Below are 21,899 nucleotides of genomic sequence, written 5' to 3'. Positions count from 1 at the left end.
AGTTAACGTTTATAATGTTCCAGCATGTAAGTGAAGATGTTTTCAGAAAATATCTGAGCTTATATAAAGCCTAATGAATTGGGCAGCTTGAATTGCTTAAATATGCTTTACCATTTACAAAGGGAATATCCCGTATAGGCCTACATCAGATGCTTTTTCTCCAAGCCTACCGGAGTTGCCTGTCGAGAGGCCCGCTGACTGAGATTCTGTGGAAAGACGACTAAGCAATACAAATAAAAACAAGTAAAAAATGCGCCGAAGATTCTTCGGTGCAGGCGAGTTTTCTGTACAGCGCATAATGCTGAATGAGCCACTGCCCATGAAACTTTAACCATGGGCCAGTAGTGGCCTGTTTTATAGCGTTACCAGAAGCACGATTATGGCTTACTTTAACCTTAAATAAAATAAAAACTACCCAGGCTAGATGGCTGCAATTTGGTATGTTTGATGATTGGAGGGTGGATGATTAACATACCAATTTGCAGCCCTCTAGCCTCAGTAGTTTTGAAGATCTGAGAGCGGACAGAAAAAGTGCGGACGGACAGACAAATAGCCATCCCCATAATAGTTTTCTTGTAAAATAGTTCTTCGTTGGGCAGGTCGGTATAGTTCTCGGTTAGCGCTCTGCTGGGCCCGCGTCCGATTCTCCAGCCTGCCAATGAAGAATTAGAGGAATTTATTTCTGGTGATAGACATTCATTTCTCGCTATAATGTGGTTCGGATTCCACAATAAGCAGTAGGTCCCTTTGCTAGGTAACCGATTGGTTCTTAGCAACGTAAAATAAGTCTAATCCTTCGGGCTAGCCCTAGGAGAGCTGTTAATCAGCTCAGTGGTCTGGTTAAACTAAGGTATACTTAAACTTAGCCACGTAAAATAAGTCTAATCCTTCGGTCCAGCCTTAGGAGAGCTGTTAATCAGCTCAGTGGTCTGGTTAAACTAAGGTATACTTAACTTTTTGTACAGAAAACTAATAAAAACTGGTATACGGAGAAACCCCAATTGGGAGGTCTTCGCATTGGCACTGAATTTTCCTACTTTTTTGCCCCATGAAGTTGAAATGATATCAGTCAACTTACCAGGACGCTGTTAGGTCATCTGATTGCCAAGGTTCGAATTGGATGTTAAAAGATTTAATTCTCAGGTACCAAATGTTTCAGAAAACGACTAACGTTAAATGTTAGCAATGTTGTATAAATGAGGTTATTGAATGAGTCCCAAATTAATGAGGATGACTGCGAAAGCCTCGAGAATTCGAAATACCTAAATATAAAGACGAACATGAAATAAAATTCATACTTGCAAGTAAGACGCCGCAACTGATCTAATCGAGTTCCTGTTTTGATAGATACTGACAAAATGCAGAATTCTTTTTATCGAAATAGTATATGAAATACCGAGGTGTAGTTTTAGTTTTCTGTAAAAGAAAACTATTGAGATGGCTTTGTCCAACCGTCCGCGCTTTTTCTGTCCGCCCTCATATCTTAAAAACTGCTGAGGCTAGAGGGCTGCAAATCGGTATGTCGATCATCCACCCTCCAATCATCAAACATACCAAATTGCAGCCCTCTTGTCTCAGTGCTTTGATTTTATTTAAGGTTAAAATTAGTCATGATCGTGCGTCTGGCAGCGCTATAGGTGCCAACAACACATGCCACCACCAGGCCGTGGCCGAGTGTTTCATACAGCGTTATACTCTGTACACAAAACTCGATTGCGCCGTAGAAACTACGTTACTTAACTACGTTAAGTAACAAAAATAAAGGAAGAATGGACGGAAAAAAAAAACCACGTCTGAATTCTAGTTTACGGATGTTTGTACCACAACTTCTAAACACAGGGAGACGGGTTTACGTTCCTCTAAATCCGCCGTGATGGGTCGCCTATAGTTTGACTTTTCTTCTCCGCTTGTCCTAACAGTCTTCGAAGAAACGACTAAATAACTGACCCTGTCCTCATTTTCCCGAAGATATATTAGAGGAGGTTATTTCAGACTTCGATTTCGCGGCTCCTCGACTCTCCAGTTTAAGTTCCTGTGCCGTGATTATGTAGGAAAAATGGAGGCTTTAGACATCGTCAGAGATAAATTTAGTTAAGTATACCTTAGCTTAACCAGACCACCGAGCTGATTAACAGCTCTCCTAGGACTGGCCCGAAGGATTAGATCTATTTTACGTGGCTGAGAACCAATTGGTTACCTAGCAACGGGACCTACAGCTTACTGTGGAATCCGAACCACATTTTGACGAGAAATGAATTTCTATCACCAGAAATAAATTCCTCTAATTCATCATTGGCCGGTCGGAGAATCGAACGCGGACCCAGCGGAGTGCTATTCAAGAACGGTACCAACCCGTCCAATGAGGAACTATGTCGTCAGTGACAGGAATATAGGGTTTAGGCCAAAGGATAAGCACTGGGACCTACGAAGTCATTCAGCGCTGGAAAGGAAACTGAGAGTAGGTAGGTTGAAAGGTGTAACAGGAGGAAAACCTCAAAGCAGTTGCACTATGAATCAACTGTTAGGAGAGGGTGGATAGCAAGATGGAAGGAATATAATATGAAAGGAGGTTCAGTAAAATGATTGAAAGGGGTTGCAGCTAGCGGCCTAAGGAAGGGACGCTGCAAAGAACCTTTAGTAATGCCTACAGTGCACCTCGTGAGGAGCACTGACGGCACTACCCTCCCTCGGGGATCGTCAGAGACAGGTCATTTGATCATTCAAGTTTTGCGTTCTTTGCGTATGACTTTCATGGAGAGGTATTTAAGATAACTGGAGCTGGTTCATTAAAACTTCTGCCCCCAACTTCCACGAAATCTTCAGATATAGAATTCAAGTTGATTAATTGCTTTATTTTTGCTGTGTTAGACAATTATATACTTTCTTAGTATAAGAAAATGGGCATTTCTAACTTACAGACCAGTGATTCTTCTTTGAGTTCCGTTTCTTTGTATCGGTCTAGGAATATATATATATATATATATATATATATATATATATATATATATATATATATATATATATATACGAATGTCTTTTACTGTAATACCACAGTATAATGTGAATATATAAAGGCTCATAAAACACTATTTGAACGTTGCAACCATATATTTCATCTGTTCATATTTTACCAGTGGACAAGGGCACAGAAGGAAGTGCTTGAAATATATAGTTGCAACGTTCAAATATATATATATATATATATATATATATATATATATATATATATATATATATATATATATATATATATATATATATATATATATAACAACACCAGTTTTCTTCTAGAAAAAAAGAAGCTTTTTATACCAATCTTTTGTGGCTTGTACGTACAGTATACCTATTGCAAATCACCCTCTTTGTCTTTTATAATTTATATGCATTTTTAGCGCGCAGAACTCTGTCATTGAAATATCCAGCCTAATTTTTACCTCACGAGCAAAACCGCTTAAATTGCAAAAGGTTAAAATGGAATTTATATAATCTTGCAAACATAATTTGCTCAAAGTATAAAGCCTCGTATACGTGGCAATTTGCATATCAGTATCAGTAATTATACAAAGGAAACTATTTTGAAACCGGTTTTTGAAAAGGAGAAAAGAAAACTCGTAACCGTTGTTGCATTAATCTCTCTCTCTCTCTCTCTCTCTCTCTCTCTCTCTCTCTCTCTCTCAACTGTAAATTGATATCCGTCAGTGTTTAGGCTTCCTTTTCAATTCATTCTACTGATGAGAATCGTATAAGAATCCTACCAAACACAAAAGAAAGCCAAACTTGCTTTGTTCTTAATGTAGAAGAAGATAATATGAAGATAAAAAATAGAAGTCACCAATAAAAAGACGCTAGATGATGTCAGTATCAGGACCAATATTCGTCTTTCCGTTCAGTGTCCCTAGACCTACGGACCTAGTTGCTAGGACGCATGCGCTCACACATCTTCATCAAGTAGCAGCTGTTGATGCCAAGCCAGTCTGTGGAATCAAACAACCTTCAATATGTTAGGAAATTATAAAAAGCAATAATAGGGAAGGAATCTGCGTCTGAAATCTGATTGCTGGGGTACTTTTTGTAAAAATAAGGTCTCCCAGATCTGCAATTATCTCCATTTCTTCAGGATTTACTGTGTTTGAAGAACAATAGGGAAGGAATCTGCGTCTGAAATCTGATTGCTGGGGTACTTTTTGTAAAAATAAGGTCTTCCAGATCTGCAACTATCTCCATTTCTTGATGATTTACTGTCTTTGAAGAACAAAGTACAGATAAAAGCGAAAATATTCGCTGAGAATAACAGGCCAGTATAGAAACGCTTGGGATGTTCACGAAATATCTTCGTTGAACACGTGTTTTGTCGTAGTTGGGAAAACTTTAAACATTAATGATAGACAGGGGATGTGTCATTCAAGAGGTCACCTGTATTATTAGCAATGTGCATAAGAGAGAGAGAGAGAGAGAGAGAGAGAGAGAGAGAGAGAGAGAGAGAGAGAATGTGGTAGCGAGTGCGAACTTACTTGGGAGAATAAAGATGCGTAATAATAAAAGATTTATCTCCATTCCAGAGAATAAAATCGAAAAATGTTTCCTCGTAGAAACGTCATTACTAAAGTAAAAAAATAAGCCGAAGTGTCTTCGGCGCAATCGAGTTTTCTGTGCGGCCGCTACAGCGTATAATTAAGGCCACCGAAAATAGATGTCTTTCGGTGGTCTCGGTGTAATGCTTTATGAGCCGCGGCCCATGAAACTTTAACCACAGCCCGGTGGTGGTCTATCCTATATCGCTCCCAGAAGCACGATTATAGCTAACTTCAACCTTAAATAAAATAAAAATTACTAAGGCTAGAGGGCTGCAATTTGGTATGTTTGATGATTGGAGGGTGGATGATCAACATACCGATTTGCAGCCCTCTAGCCTCAGTAGTTTTTAAGACCTGAGGGCGGACAGAAAAAGTGCGGACGGACAGACAAAGCCGGCATAATAGTTTCCTTTTACAGAAAACTAAAACCACTTTGGCTGATTGATTGAGGCACGACAACTGATTCGCATACCTCCTTTATCGCGAACAGCCAGAGTACGAATAAGCATTCTGGTGAATAATTTCTTTGTCAGAGCGTCAAATGATAAACATTTTAAGTCAAATGATCGTCAAAGGAACCACGTTTCCCCATTTTCTTCATCAGCACAAGAAATACTTTTTTTTTTTTTTGTCCATGCCTGAGGAGCCAAGTAGGCCATATCTGTAAAGAATCTCCCCCCACCCCCGCAACCCCCACCAACTCTGGATTAACTATTAAAAAGTTTTTCCCGTGCCAGATTTAATATGGACAATGGTGCAAAAGTTGTATTTGAACCAGGGCCCACAAAAAGGAGTCCACAGTATATATAAAAAAATACACATACAAGAACACTAATAATAATGAAATGTCAATATTGATATGATTATAGTACTGATGAGGATAATAGTATAGTTTACTGTAAATCTCTTAATGTAGTTGTCTTTCTTTTCGAAAGGCAAAGTTTTGTTTTCTCGTTTATTCTTTTTCATTTAGAACTGCATACACGAGGGAATCATAATTCTTCTCATCTTAAGGTCTTTTTCCACCCCCCGCCACAAAAAAAAATTAGAGTTAAAAGGAAAAGAAAAGAAGTTTGGACCTTAAGAAGTAGACCTATCGCTACCTTCTTGGTTAAGGAAGAGTGACATTCATCTCAATCTTCTTTGTAGTTGAACTTAAAAAAGCATCCTGATAATGTCATGAGGTATCATTATAGCTGACGTCAGTGGATGAGGCTATAGTTAGGCCGATAAGAAAAAAAAAACAGTCTGGGTCGAGGTTAGGCTGCTAAGAATATGGTAGGATAACCAAGTGAAATTTGTCTCTTCTGCAAATTCTCTTTCTCTCGCCTATATGAGGAGTTTGTGAACGTGTTAAGGTAAAGATAGCGTCTCTTCTTCAATTTGGTGACCTACATTATTCGTGTGGAGAATCTAGGCCTAATCATTCATTTCATTGTTAGAATAACAATAAATATTTCCATGCGATAGACAATTTGGTATAGGCCTAGGGCAGTGTCTTGCCTTTTTATGAAAGGTGTTACTAGTGAAAGTAGGCTTCACGGTCCATTTCATAAAATTTACCCTTATTCTTTAATATTATATGAGAATAGACATCTCTCTTTAATAGGCAATATTTAGACCATACTCTGCTAAGCCTTTTTGCCTCTTTCCTAGTTTTGGAGGCTCTCTATGCATGGAAAAAACATAAGCATTAACTATAATAAGGTGTAAAATGGTACATTAACTATAGTATATATGTAACTTTCAAGTTTATACTCTATGATAACTATGATAGGTATTTGTTTAATATCAAATAACTGTGATTTTTTTTATTCACCAAAACTAGTGTTAACAACCGTGAACAAATAAAAATGTTATTTAGTTGTTGGACTATCTGCACTGTACCCACCAATGTATATCGTTCAAACGAAAATAAATTATGTAAAAAGAGCAGTCTGTAAACAGAAATATGTATAGTTCTTTCTCAGAAAACTTTACAAATGATTAATATGTAGAAAAAAAAACAGTGATAATGTTGACAAAAAATGTGATATTGTTTCTTTATGGACTATTAAACTTAACCTAAGAAAAAAAAAAGCTAATCCCCGTTTTCTATTGCTTTTTAATAGCCAGTCACTTTGCACTAAACGTGTTCCTTTTGCGGATGGCCTAAGAGTTCTACTACAATTCTCACACAAAATTTTGATGTCTAAAGGGCAAAAATTTCAGTTAAACCTCCACTGAGTTGCATTGACAACCTTCACTAGCAAGAGGTTTCAGAGATGATAAAAAAAAAAAAACAGTAAAATATCAGGATTCAATTCTCTCTCTCTCTCAAGGGAGTGGACAAGGTCGATCCTTATGGAGGAACCTGTGATCCTTACCCTAATATATTCAGTCAATTGCCTCACAGAACCTAGGAAGGACTAGAAGACGGAGCTGAAGGAGCGAGGGAAGCAACACCTGAAGAAGAAGAAGAAGAAGAAGAAGAAGAAGAAGAAGAAGAAGAAGAAGAAGAAGGAAAAGATAGAGCAGGCATATGTCCAGACCTAAATGTCTACACAGTCTAAAAACCTCAGCCATTTCCTGACACTACACAAAAGTATTCGTTTGCTCATCAGACCAGTCCTTACATACTTCACAAAGACAAGATGAATCACACTTATTACCATCACATTCCAAACCGAATATATGGGTTTAAAACACTTGTGAAATTTTGAGCAAATAAATAAAATAATAACGTAGGTTAACAAAACTATCTCTTTGATAAAAGAAACAATAGTGATGAATCTATGAGGAACAATGAAGAGAGAGAGAGAGAGAGAGAGAGAGAGAGAGAGAGAGAGAGAGAGAGAGAGAGACAGAGAGAGAGAGAGAATTGGAAATAGTTCAGGCATGGATTGTGGATGATGAATAAGTACGTTTTTGGATTTACCTAAGCATGGAAAGAGAAAAAAACATTAATTACCGTAAGGAAGAAGAGGCTTTATAATCATTATGTAACGCAGGTGTGTATTTCATCAGAGTGGGATAACATTAATATCACTGTCAATTTGATTTGGTTTTTATTCACCAAAAATAGTACCGGATGTCGAAGTTAACTGTTGCACAGTGTACATTTATCTCCAACTATATGGTAACAAGTATTTCAAGTGGAAAATAAATAATAAACTATGTAAAAAAGAAAAGTACTTGTATACAGAAATATGCAGAAATATTTTAAAAAAACTTCGCAAATGATTCTATGTCATAAAATAGTGATAAAGTTGAGAAAAACTTTTTTTTGGGCTAATATACGTAACAGATAAGCGAATCCTCATTTTCTGTTGACATGGAACCGATACCCGGCCCCCTCCTTCACGCCCCCAGCAAGAAGCCTGTAAATTGCTATTTCATTTAACAAATGAAGCATTAAGCAAGTAACCATTCCTTTCTGTTCTATGGAACGATACTGAGAAAGAATTATTGTTAAATTTGGAATGCCATAAAGGAATTTTGACTTATTGGGGACAATGACCCATAAAAATACAAGCTGGTTTAAGATTCTTTACTGTCGCCATTTTTAAAAGGCTTGCTTTTCCCTTGTGATGGCTCCATAACTTTCACCATTGAGCAATTACTTTTATATATATTCGAAAAAAAGTTGTACTTAGAGAAGGTTTAAATATAATACTTAACCAAATCAATACTTTGATGGTATAGGCCTAGGCTACCGATTTTCATTCTCTTGCTATTGCCAATCTATGAGACATTTGCTTCGATGAAAACAAACATTAAAAAATACACAAATATCTTTCATTTCGATCAGAGTGACAGAAGTACTTTCCTAGGGTCTGGTTGAGCCGTCCAAAATGTTTTCATTGTAACATGTTAAAAAGACGAGGCTTGTTGACGCAACCTAACCTCCGCACCCACTTACTCCTTCCTAAGCCTTTTGCTTTATATGATGTTGCGATTTCAAAACCGAAGTCGCAATTGCACTTACGCTCCACAATAACATGCTAAAAGGATGACTTGTTGACACCGAAAGGATTTGCTACAAGTAACAGCTATTTTAACATAAAAGCGAAGAATATTTTTTTTATTTATGTCCTCCTGAAACACTTCCCCCAAAGTGTGACGATTCGGAATTTCGGTCCAGAAACCACCTGCGGTGATAAGCACTTGGTTAAACAACCCTGACACTGCCTTTAGTGTGTAAAACTGACAAAAATGGTGGCATATTGTATTCTAGAAGCCTACACACTGCAGATAATTCTTAGAGACTGACAAAACACAGCAAGCTGCTGGAATCCTCATGCATCTCATTTACACGGTTAAGAGGCGAGACTGACTGACGTCAGGAAAGTAGCCCAATTTTTTTTATCCGACATGAAACAGCGACTGGATAGTGTATTTTCATTGCAATTACAGCTTTTCCCACATTCGTTTATTACCTCCCCAATGTGATCAACAGAATTTACTGAGGTATGGCAAGCAATGACACGGAAAGTTTCAAATCCGTAGCTTTTTGGTTGATGTCAGTTCGCTTGGTTTGCCGATATATGAGTTATGGGTCCCAGTATTAGCATGTTTCATTAAATCTGAATGGTGAGATCTTATGACAGCATTGCAAAAACGACATCGTGGTTTTGTTGCATCTCCAGGAACACTTTTAACCCAATATTTCAAGAGTTCCTCACTCTCCCATTTAGGATTATAATGTTTCTTATAAACACTAAAATTGCAATTTTTTTTGGCATCTTAACGCAGTCAACCTTCTCACTGAATGGGAAAAATGAATCTGACCAGTGACTCATTTCGAAATGAATTACCCTTAACGCCTGAATTCCTGTTTAGTGTCTAGACGGCGGCAGTCTGATCAACCAACTGGTAAAATGAAAAATAACTAATATTTCATTATTATGCTTGAATACGTATTTATTAAAATCCAAAATAGAGGTAGATTCAATATACGTCTTTCCGTTACAATAAATATGAAATATTACATTTGTCAAGGCCTATAAAACGGATTTAGTGATGCCCCGGTTTTGTGTCACCAAAGTAGCCCAATTTTAGGTAAGTAGCGGCATCATTTCATAGGCCGCGGCAAGCAGTTCAAAAGTAGCCCAATTGGGCGGGTAAACCGCGGGTTTGGCAACACTGACTGACGTGTGTGGTGTTGATCCCATTAAAATTTGTCCCAAAAGTTGCAAGTGCTAAGCACTTTCAAAGATAAAGTATTGGAACCACAACGTATAAGCAAGCACATTTAAAAATATAAAATCCACTCATCAGCCATATTTATTCGATTAGTCTGCCCGTATAAAAACTTTTTATGTTAAATTCAGCTTGAAACATAATCGTTAATACTCAGTATTTTATTTAAGAAGTTGCAATTACCTATTGAAATTTGATATAGAAACAGGAATCGTATAGCCACTGAGATTTCTTCTTCTTCATTTCCTCAAACACCAAACTTAGATGTCAGTTCATGTCACTCAGATCAGTTGCTTTGGAGATGGCATAGGTTGTGGACGTCCGTGCGATCTCTCCCTCCGGTATATCCGTCGTCTGGTGAATTGACTTTTTTTCTTTCGATTTTGACATATATATATATATATATATATATATATATATATATATATATATATATATATATATATATATATATATATATATATATTACAATTCTACCCATACATTTATAGTTTAGCATGATACATATATCGTTGAATTAATCTTTTTAATGAGAGAGAGATCAATGTCTGAAAGCACCGTAATAAGCCTCAACTTTTTCCTTTTATAAATGTAGGCCAATGCTGCATCTAGCAACAGAAGAAGAATACTTTCTTGTACGTAGGCAGAAGTCGCATCCGTTCACAGGGAAGGGGAATGCATTCTTGCCCATAGGCCTATGCTGCATTGAGTAGCAGAGAAGAGAGACTGCATTCTTGTACGTCGGCCTATGACAATTTCATCCCACCTGTTCACTTACCAACTTCGGTTTTAGGTAGATGTGGCTGAAACCAATGTTTTCGATATCGTAAGGTTACTGTGATAAGGATGCAACTGTTTCTTCCGAATGCTTATATATATATTTACATTTTTATTTATTGATTGTTGATTTATCTTTTTTTTTTAATAACTGACCTCTTTCTGTATTTGCCTGGAAGCCTGAGTTTCAAGGCAAGGGCCCCTGGGCTTGTTCCTTATGAACAGGGTTTATCTTCTGAATAATAATAATAATATACAAAGAACCCTCACACCTTACACAGATCATAAAAATGACGATTTATATCGATAATACAGCAATACAAGCACACGAAAGGTAACCTTGTGTCAAAGTCTAAGTAAATCAAACACACAGACGTTAAAATAAAAGACATGGAAGCACTTGAGTGCGAATAAAAGGTAATTTGAATGATTTCTTGCATGTAAATTGCATATGTTGGTGTAGGATGAATGAATGTATGTTACGTCTGTTGTCAAGAGGTCAGCGCGATTGGCGCCAATGTTGCAGTCACACCTCTGTACTAATAAGACGTGTAATTATACACTGGAATGTTCCACGGGTTTCCTTGCCCCTCCAACAGTTGGTATTTGAAACAGCAAGAAATATTGTTGTCTATGAAATTGTCTGGGGAAGGTGAAAGGAACAACCCACTGCAACATTGGTTAAAAGGCGATGCATGCAATAATATTCCAGTTTTCATTTCAGAATATTTTGCATATTTATATAATTTATTCTTGGGAATACAAATCGTTATAAAAGCTAAGTGATTTGGAAATTTCAGTAATATTTTCCCAAGTAATATTGTAGTTTTCTTGTCAGAATCATTTGCACAGTTATAAAATTTATTTTCTTGAGCGTACAAATCATTGTCATATCTCAGTGATAGGGCAATTTCAGCAATATTTTTCCAAACAGTATTGGAGTTCTCTTTTCAGAATAATTTACATAACTAAATCGTTTTTTTTCTTGAGCTTACAAATCATCGCTTTTTGTAGGTGGTGCGGAGTAGGTCATCTACTCCAGGAGACTACTGTATATTGCAACAATCCACAATTGACGGGTGTCAAAGGGGAGGAATGACAAACTCATTAGTGCCAGGATCAGGTACTATATTTACAAATATGATAATCCTTTTTAACACTATCTTTACACTTTCTTATAAACTACTACTTTCCCTAAAACCTAAATATTTTACAAACTTTTTTAAATTACAGGAAAAAGTTTATACATGTCTAGGCTGTTATCCACGTTATGGCAATAATTTCCTTCTATAGAACTAGACTCAATGATATCTCTTTCCACTGCCTTATTAGATTTAGCTGCCCTTTTTGCCACTGCCCGGTTGAGAGTATGATTGTCCTCACTAACATGTACAAAAATTCTACTGCTCGCAAATGACGGGCATTTGGGTAGTCAGGTTATGGTGTTTACAGTTGACCGTAACTGTATAACATCGTTTTGTGTTAACCATTTAGTTATGTGAATATTTTTTTTTTTTACCTAGACAGCAGGATACTTTCTTTTCTCTATCTTTACTTCAAAGAGTAAAAGCTGGTTTTATTTTGTGACCAAAATAAATGTAAACGATTATGCCAAGAGACATAATAATTGCGATACCTAGGACAATAGTACCATGACTTGCATTATAGTCACTTACAAACTTATTACAGTAATATGGATGTGCTTTCCATTATCTAATTTGACAGCCCATCTTTTGAAACTGTACACAGGAACTACCTATAGACAGTATAAGCTGTGTACCAAATCCTTAACGAGAGTCGCAATTGATGAGCATTGGGACCTTTGGGGGGCATTGGGGTAAAATATGATGGTGTTGACGATTTCCTCGTGCTTTCTCGAATCTCCTAGAAGAATAGTCGTTCAAGTTCATACCTCAGTGACTGCGACTACCTGTCGACTACCTATTTCTAAATACTTTGGGATCACGGAGTTGTCATTTTAGGTCTATCTTCCAAAAAAAGACATGTCATAACAGGTATGGACGACTTTCGCTCGAGCTGTCGTGGTTTTTCCTCGGAAAATGTACACTCCTGCCACCTTGCCCAGTAGGTTAGACCTACGCTTCAGATAGCCAAAGCCTACGTGTCATCGCTTAATATCTTGTATGGTAGGAGCCTTTAAGAAGGGGTTACTTTAGCCTAGGCCTAGTACACCCTAAGTCGTTCGTTTTCAAATTGTAATGGTGTTAACATAACCTATAGTCTAGGCTAAACTAAGGCAGATGGTAGGTTAACTTATAGGTTGAGACTGGATTTAGTAATAGTATTCCTATTCTACCTTTTTACATTGTCAAATACAAAAACAATGAATTTTGGGGGGTCTGTATTGGCCACTTATGGTAGTGTTTTCTGCCCATTTGATCATAATTATTGCAGTAAGCCTTTCATTTTAATATTTCTCCAGACCTTAGGCTATAGGTTTTGTGACGTAGTCCTATATCCAGTAGTGGAGTTCCCATGGGGGTTGGGGAAGGGGAACCAAAAACAAGTGTATGACTTCAGCAGTTGTGTTATAAACTAGATCCCTTTCCAAAACCTAACCCAACGGACCTGGAACTCCCCATGCAACATAATTTAGCCCTAGGTATAGCAGACATTCCAACCTGACCTAGATTGCCCTAAAAACATAAAAGTGAACTAGGCCTAACCCACTACGAACATACATGTATAATAGTGAATGGACCGCCTTAAGTACTATTGTTCCTTCAGGATGCTAATCCTACCAGGCATCTGCAATGAACGAGTTTTCTTTTTTATGCGAGCTTGCTTGTGTTCATTTTATATTGTCAGTGAAAATTATTGTGATAATTTCTCTGTGGAATCAATTAAGAAATTAACTGTCTCAAATAGTTGCATTGTAGGTTATTATTTAAAGTAATATTGCGGAAGATATTGACCTAGATTATCAAGGAAACGAAGAGATATTTCTTCGTAACAGAAGTTATTGTAGAAAGATATGCAAAAAAATACAGATAGAGCGATAGGTCTACAACATTTATTGGCTCTGTCAAGAGAATAGGCCTAGTCATTGCCCAGTGGCACTTACATCCACTGAAAAAAATCAGAGATCTTCTTAGAATTATAATTATTAAGTGTTTAACTTCGTTTCAGCTGCAAAATTTCATCAACTTTTGTATTCTTTTTTTAAACTTCACATTCTCATGAGAAGGTCCAAGTAACGATCTGTTTGATTTATTTTTTTTAGCTTTCAAACATTAAAATGGTAACTAATGAAATTACATTCCAAATTTTTGAAGTATATTAGAGCATTAATAAGATACCAAACATAGATAAAAAAAAAGATGACATCACAATGTGCGCTTCTTTCACTGAATGACAAAAACCAAACCTGCAGGATAAGTTACATTTTCCTTTTGTTTACCATTAAAAACACATTTTCTCTTATTTCATGTTCTTGTAAAGTGGGCTAGTGAGTAGACGGATAACTAAACTATTTTTCATGGTCTCTTGTGCGCATACCTGCATACAACCTAATACAATTGGTATCGCGACTATTTTGTTTCACAAGATTCGACAAATTAAACAACTTCCTCCTTCTAGTAGCAAATGAATTTCAGACTTCCTCTGAATGGATTCTCATACCATAAATACAGAAATTCTGAGTACTCGATTGCTACTAATAGGGAGAAGCTAGATGTTATAATGCTATAACTTAATGTATTCTTATAGCCACCGAAATAATATACTGAACGACGTTCAAGTCACTTTGACAGGGGGGGGGTTGTATAATTTAGTTTGAAAATTGTGTGCTTTAGTTCGTTCTATCTGATTCTTGGCTGGTGTTTAATTAATAGTACTACTACTGCTATATAGGTTAGTGCAGCTTTTATTACTGTTATTATCTTGAAACTTTAATTTTGTGTCAATTACGTGTGAAACTGTCTCTTTATCATCATCATTCTACTTATCTGATAATAATGATATTAGTTTCACACAGGGCCGGATAAAAGGGAGGGTAACAAGGGCTATAGCCCCAGGGCCCCCACAAAAAGGCCCCCCCCCCACAGAAAGAGGTGATTTCCATGACCCACTATACATTTTTTCACTTTTTGGGTTTTCATTTTCTTTTTACCACCTTAGTGACGTTTTACTTTCTATTATCTTTTCATTTTTAATCCCCTCTTTTTAATTTCTTTCCTCACTTTATCTTGTATTTTCTTTCCCTTAAATAAGAAAAGAAACGTATTGGTAAAGATATATCACTTAGTTCATGTTACCTATTATTCTATTAGACCACTAGTTCGGCTAATAGAACTATTGTACTGACAATTGTTTAGAAGTTTAGAACTACATAAATTGAAAGGAGTGACTGCTATTTTAATTAAGAAAGCAGAAGGAAATCCTAAGAGTGGTTAGACTAATGTTTGTGAATAAAATCTTGTTTTTTCTTGTTCTCAGTATTCTATGAAAGTTGTAGTTTATGCTTATAAGCGCATTCTTTCGGGATGATGGTTAAGATTACATACTGTTCCTGTAAATTAGTTGAATAATGATAATGTAGAAGCTTCCTTGGTGTTTCCTTAGCTACGGTATTTCCTATACGTGAAGACTATATATTCTATAAAACCTACTTAATCTGAATACCAAGAATTCTTCATTTTTTGCCAATAATAGTCCTCAGTATAACCCAGAATTGCCCAGGTGGGAAATGCTCACTGTACTCGCCCCTCCACTTCGCTAAAAAAAATAATAATAATAATAATAAGAAAATAAAATAATTCAACTGGATATAGGGCCCCCACAAATGATGTGCCCCGGGGCCCCCACATCTGTGGATCAGCCCCTGGTTTCACATGGTCAGTAGTTCGGTCCTGGCTTGCCTGAGCAGTCGAACCTGGAAAAAAGTATATAGAAGAATAGTTATTATTATTATTGTTATTATTATTATTATTATTATTATTCATTTGACGGCTACCGCGCTGTTTTAATATGTAGTATCATTTTTAAATGCTAAGATGATAAAATATTACAAACTGCAATAGCAACATTAAGAAAAATTTCATGTGTGACACTATTATCAAGAATAGTTAAGATATTACATAATTTCTTTTTAGGTATGTTTATCCTCTATATTTCTTATCTTCCTCTTTATTCTTAGTATTATATCGTTATTTATTTTTCGTCTTACATAAGAGCAGGAGAATGTGGTTCCTCTCTCTCTCTCTCTCTCTTACTGGACATTTTTAGTCTCTCGAACCTCTCGAATATATTAGCGAATGTTACAAACTGGCACAGTTCCTCCTTAAATGTAATATCCAAGTCATCTGGATATGCCCTGAAGAGTTGCTCTGCTGTGTCGTGAAGTTCGTCTGAAGAAAGCTTTTGCAGCTATTCACCATCTTTTTCATAAGTGTGGAAGGAGTCACACTTTGATGCAACATAGTCTTTCAAGCTAGTCAGTGATGCCACAGCAGTATTTGGATCAAGTTTTGTGTGTTGTAGAGTTTTATTAGTTGCATCTGTTCTTTGCAGAATATCATTCCAGAAGGTGGTGTAAATTCCTGTTTCAAGCTGATTCACCTGTTTTAATAGTCCTTCTGCTTCACCGCGTACACACCTTTTTCTTCAATGTCATCAACAATATGTTTAAGTACCTCCTTAATCTGCTCATAATCATGCTTAAGAGCCTTAGTTGCATCAGCTCTGCAGGATCAGCGCGTTGTTGTAACACGTTTGAGAGTAAATGATGAATCATTATTCTTTAAAGCCCCATCCAGAAGTTGATACCGATGGGGTGAAATTGTGAAGAGGACAAACAGCTTTTGAAGTCTGTCAAAGAAATGTACAGCACTTGAACAGCATTCTACAGCATTTTTACCAACCAGCTTAAGTGAATGTGCTGCACAAGGGATCCAGGATGCAAGACTGTTCTCCTCTCTCACTTTGGCCTGAAGACCATTGTATTTACCACTCATTGCTGATGCATTGTCGTAGCTTTGCCGGCGGCAGTCTCCAAGGTCTAGGTCATGTGTGTTCACAAATTCCATCAAAGCGTCAGAGCCTCCCTCTCTCTCTCTCTCTCTCTCTCTCTCTCTCTCTCTCTCTCTCTCTCTCTCTCTCTCTCTCTCTCTCTCTCTCTCTCATTTTATGGGAATTTTATGTTATTCGGTAAAGATTTTTCAAGATTTCCGGGATTTTAACTTTTTTTTTCAAGCTTTCAAGACCATGGTTAATTTTTCAAGATCTTGAACATTTTTTCAAGCGCTGGCAGCACTGGAGGGGAGGAAGAGGAAGAGGGTTTCAGAGCGTGTGACTTTTTATTCGATCACAACTTTAGCTTAGGTCTCACTTCCTGCTTTATTGGCTTGGCAGTTGTTTAGTTATGATTAATGATTGAGAAGGGGAAAGATGTTTAAAGTAATTACTATCTGTTACAAGTTAAAATATATATTCTTCGAACATTTCATCTGAACACTAGGGAACCGTAAGCGTGACTAGCGTAATCCGTTATTATAATTAAGTCAATTTAGATATACTTATAGATGCTACTATCTCGCGTGAGACATATAGATTAACGAGTTAGGTTGTATTCTAACTATGACACGTCTTAGAAACTTGATTTGGCCGTAATACAAAGAATACTGAGGTATGTTATTTTGCAGCCACAAATCATTACAATTTGAAACACAACTTACAACCATAGTGACACAAACATTCGTAAAACATTCGTATGTACGAGCATCATGTTATTGTCAAACTTAATAATACATTTTTTCAATTTGGCTAGTATGGGTAATATTAGTACCCGATTACAATACTAACCTTATCAAATTAAAATGTATTGTTTTTATTGGTGGGAGGCCCCCTCTTGGTGGGTGGCCCGGGGCCCTAGGCCCCTGGGCCCCCCCCCCCTTAATCCGGCCCTGGGTACCTGGACATACGAATCTCTAGCGGGGAGGTGCTCACGTGACTACCTGCTCACAAAAGTTCTTATTTTCGTTACCACGTTAGCAGACTCGTTCTCTGGATCCTGGTAATGCCTATTCTCCAGACCTTGATGCCTATGGTGCACCGAGTGAGGTACGCTGACAGCGCTAGCCCCCTACGGGGTGCTTTTGAAAAACATGTTTACTCTTGAGACCAGGCAGGCGTTTAATGGCCATTGGTATGACAGTGCGTACTCGGTACAGCGCAATGAGTAATATAAGATTTCAAGTTATACTGGAGCAATAAGCTCAGGTTTGACTTGTCTTGATCTATCATGCCTCTTCAGAGAAGCCCCTCTTATTTCCTGTGTCAAATTCGTGGCTACCTTCGTGGTAAGCCTACTAAACTTTAGCCAGTACAGATATTGCTTCCGCGAGGTCTTTGTTTTCTTTCTCTTGGTACCGAGTGCAGTACACGTGGTCTTTTACCTTCAATAATATCTTAAAGGTACTTTTCGTCAAACTTTTACGAGATTCTACCACTTGATGGCTCTGATTAAGTTCGATTACTCTTGCCATAATTTAGGATTTGCTCTCGCTGACCGCGTGCTTCTTACAAAGGGCTCGTATAGTCCCTACCCTCCGCGCGCGGTTCCTGATCTCCGTCTGCGCATGGTATTAGGGAAGTGCTTGTAGACAGAAAATAAAGGGATATGTCCGTCTTGATATATTCCTCTACGTTTCTTTAGTACTTTTTCAGTGAAACCCTTGAACGTATTATTAGTAAATTATTCTTCAGAACATAATGACAATAGCAAAGCATGTCTATAACTGTTCCGATTTCCTATCTCTCTCTCTCTTTAACGTGGAACTAAATGATATTTGACAACGAAATGAAAAGAAAAACATGTCTATCAGTTCTGATTTCCACTCTCTCTCTCTCTCTCTCTCTCTCTCTCTCTCTCTCTCTCTCTCTCTCTCTCTCTCTCTCTTTTAACGTAGAACTAAATGATATTTGACAACATAATGAATAGCAAAGCATGTCTGTAACTGTTCCGATTTCCTCTTCTCTCTCTCTCTCTCTCTCTCTCTCTCTCTCTCTCTCTCTCTCTCTCTCCAAGCCAATGAAATGAAACAATGTAGAAGAAAGTTGATAGGCTTACATTAATGAACGTACTTTATAAATGTTTGCAAGGAAATAGATACTCAACAAATCTACGCTGTCAAAAATTAAATAGAACAAAGATTTTAAGCTGGGATAAATCAAAAGTACAGATCATTAACAGAAAATCCTTTTACCGGACTGAAGTACCGAGAATTGCCTACTGTGTAAGAAGGCTACACTAAGAATGGTAAGTAAGGAGTATAAGAAAAGCTAAATTGCAAACCGAAAAAATCGAGAATGGCGGATCAAGAAATGCACCCTCAGTCGCCAACGGATTTTATCTTTTTCATTTAAATCCCTTGACCGAAAAATAAATTTGGTGGGCAGTGTCCAAGGGATCTTTCCTAGACAGTGACCCCCAAGGGTTTTAACCCGGTGTGTATTCATCTTTGCGACGTGTTTAGTACAAGCCCGTTGGGGATTTCTGTAAAAACATAAACAAAAGACTGTACCATAAAGATAACGACCCCCAAGAAATATTAGTCCCAGATAACGACCCCCGAACTTTGTTGGGGGGTCACTATCTAGGAAAGAACCGTTCATAGTTTTTCGTGTTTGGAAGGATGATAGATGGGATCTAGCCAAGATGGAGGATCCCATCCAGCTCTATCAAAAGGATTCCAATATATTCTTGCTTTTGATTTTGAATTACTTCTTGAATCTCTCTCGGCAAGTCAGTATACCTGAGTTATTTCACGGTGAGTTTCATCAACATTTTGGTAGTTTCTTGAAGTACCGTCATTCACCATCCTGTCTGGCTCAAAATTCTAAAACTTGAAGCCAGTCACTAGGTCTAACGTTGGTATAACTTTCGTAAAAAATAATCCACACGTAACTCTTAGCGTAATCCCGCTAAGATACGAACAAATAGACTAAAAAAAAAAAACTTACAAACCAAACGCAGAAACGTAACGTGGTCGGAGTAATGATGCAATGATAATTCATTTGTTGATGAAAGCTCAAGTACTGTATCAGTAAGAGATCTATAACACCTCATAATTAGGATATACTTTTCTTCTCACCATAAAGCCTCATTTTTGTCTTAAACCTTATCTGTACGACGTTCGGGTTGTTCGTTGTTTTGCTGTTTGGTTATTGTAGTCACGAAGACTGCTGCATATATTAAACGTGTCGAGGTTGTCTCCATATGACCGACAACAAGTAATATAGTAAACAAAAGATGGTCTCATACAAGTACTGCTCGTTTTAAACCGTGTTTTATTCATTATCATCTACGCCATGAACTAGGATTAGAAGATATTGCATCTTCAATGCCATAATACCCCATGTCAATCTAAAATGTATTTGAGAATACACACAACAGCACAAAACGGAGCACAAAGACAAATAGGGTGTGGCAAACGGTACAAGTGCAAATGTGACTGGCTCATGTTTAATGTGTAGGCGGGCAGGAGTCTGGCTATGACGTTAATAAACACCAGTTATTTTTGTTGCTCCTCGTATTAATGCATGCTTTCCTGACTGTATTCTCGTTTTGTTCTGAATTTCCCTAAATATATTAGTTAACAAGAATATTTCTCCAAAGATTTCTTTCTTTAAACCATCATCATAGTGCTCAAGAAATCGAAGATGCTGTATGCTTGTTTATGTGTCTAATGAAAACTCGAACCTATTTTGCAGAACACGTCATTTGGAATGCAGTTGCCTGCTCCCACGTTGATGTCATGATTAATAGCTAATCGAATATCTCAACTTCTCCTCCCCGCAAATGAAAATTACCAGTCGAATGAGCACTGAGGAATTGTATCATAAGGATTAGGAAGCCTTACGAAGAACATGTTCCCTCTAACGACCGCGGACTGTGTTCAACGCAGCTTTCTTCTTCATCTTATTCTTCTTCTTACTTAAATGTGGGAACATGCCTGAGAGGTTAATGATTTTCAAAACAAGCAAAATAAATCGCCCACGTGTGGAACAAGAGGAAACGGAGTATGGATTCTATGAATACAGAGAGGTAAGGTATCAGACAAAATCGCATTTAAATACAAAAGTAAAAAATTGATAAAAAACCAAGACAATGGTAGTGGCACTTCAAAGCTGTATGTCGACCTGTGCAGGCACACCTGAGCGTTAATGTGGACAACCTGCACAGTTTTTCTGCCTGCGCAGGCGACCTGAGCAAATAGTTCTTCTCAATCGATATGCCTGCGTGGAAACGACCAACGCAGGCGTGCCTGAACGTTTGTGGGGGGAGGCCATCTTTTTTGCTCAGTGAAGCCAGTTCTCTACTTCTCCTCCCGACCGCGGACGAAGAGTATGTTACACTGAGAAACGGAAACTGCTGAACTTTGTTGAATCTAAAAGTTTTTATACCTAAATTAATGATGTATCGGAGATTTCGTTTATAAATAATTGTTGGGGATGTCAGATTACAGTAAAATATATTGATAATTTGGCAGTTTTTTCCACAGGAAGACTGATTATGCATATCAAAGGCTATCATAACATATTAAGTAGAAAAGGGCTTATATTCTAAATTAGTTGAAAGACTAAGGGAGACTGATTCTGCTGTTGACAAGGATAGTATATTATCCATGGTTATAAACCATACATACAAGTCAGTTTTTAAAGGAGAATAAATATTCAATACAGCAAAGTAATGTAAAACAAGAATAGGCCTATTTGCGTCTATTCATGATTATGCATCATGTACGCGATTCATTTTTGAAATGAGGACAAAATACTATTCAGCTTAGTAATGGAATAAAATAAAACAATAGTAGATTATGCGTGTTCAATCATTGTTAACATCATGTGTTAAAAATTAATAACAGCCACTCCTCTGGACGTCCTTTTTTTAGGCCTTTCTTATTCTACGTTGCTATCAGCAAGCCAGTTATTGCCAGACCATCGTATGTTGGCGCCATGGCTGCTATCGAGAACTGAGGGGAAAAAAAAAAGTACAGGCAGGCATGCTCGGGTACACCTGAACGTTAGTGGTGGACTTAGAATGAATGGCATGCACTACTTCTTGAAGTACAGGTAGGAAAGTCAATAATGCAAGCATTCTGTTGAAATACGACTTAAATCACTGTGTCATCTGTGATTTAAGTGGGAACGTGGTGCAAGATTGCCTGATTAACAAAGTCCTTGCTCACTTTCAAAGTAAAAGATTATGCTCTCAGTAATGATAGCATAGTGAACCACCAAACATGATAGGTCTAGACTCACTAAGACAAAGTTACCAGTTACATTGTCTGTTACCGGTCACATGAAATGGCGGAGATCAAGTACAAATCCGCCAATATCTAAGCC

General features: G+C 37.4%; 1 protein-coding gene across 10 annotated transcripts in view; it reads left to right on the top strand.

The window, feature by feature from the left end:
• The first annotated feature begins 10,048 nt into the window (after positions 1-10,048).
• Positions 10,049-21,899, top strand: part of Ranbp16 (Ran-binding protein 16) — a 106,121-nt gene continuing 94,270 nt past the window's right edge. For all 10 annotated transcript variants that reach the window (XM_067112849.1, XM_067112850.1, XM_067112842.1 and 7 more), the window contains exons 1-3: positions 10,049-10,112; positions 10,351-10,548; positions 20,265-20,598. In XM_067112849.1, the coding sequence (XP_066968950.1) occupies positions 20,503-20,598 (96 nt within the window). In that variant the 5' untranslated portion in view covers positions 10,049-10,112; positions 10,351-10,548; positions 20,265-20,502. The remainder of the gene's footprint in view (positions 10,113-10,350; positions 10,549-20,264; positions 20,599-21,899) is intronic.

The sequence above is a fragment of the Macrobrachium rosenbergii genome, chromosome 12 (genome assembly GCF_040412425.1).
Source record: "Macrobrachium rosenbergii isolate ZJJX-2024 chromosome 12, ASM4041242v1, whole genome shotgun sequence".
In the NCBI taxonomy this organism is placed as follows: Eukaryota; Metazoa; Arthropoda; class Malacostraca; order Decapoda; family Palaemonidae; genus Macrobrachium; species Macrobrachium rosenbergii.
This window is presented reverse-complemented; position numbering and strand designations above follow the sequence as displayed.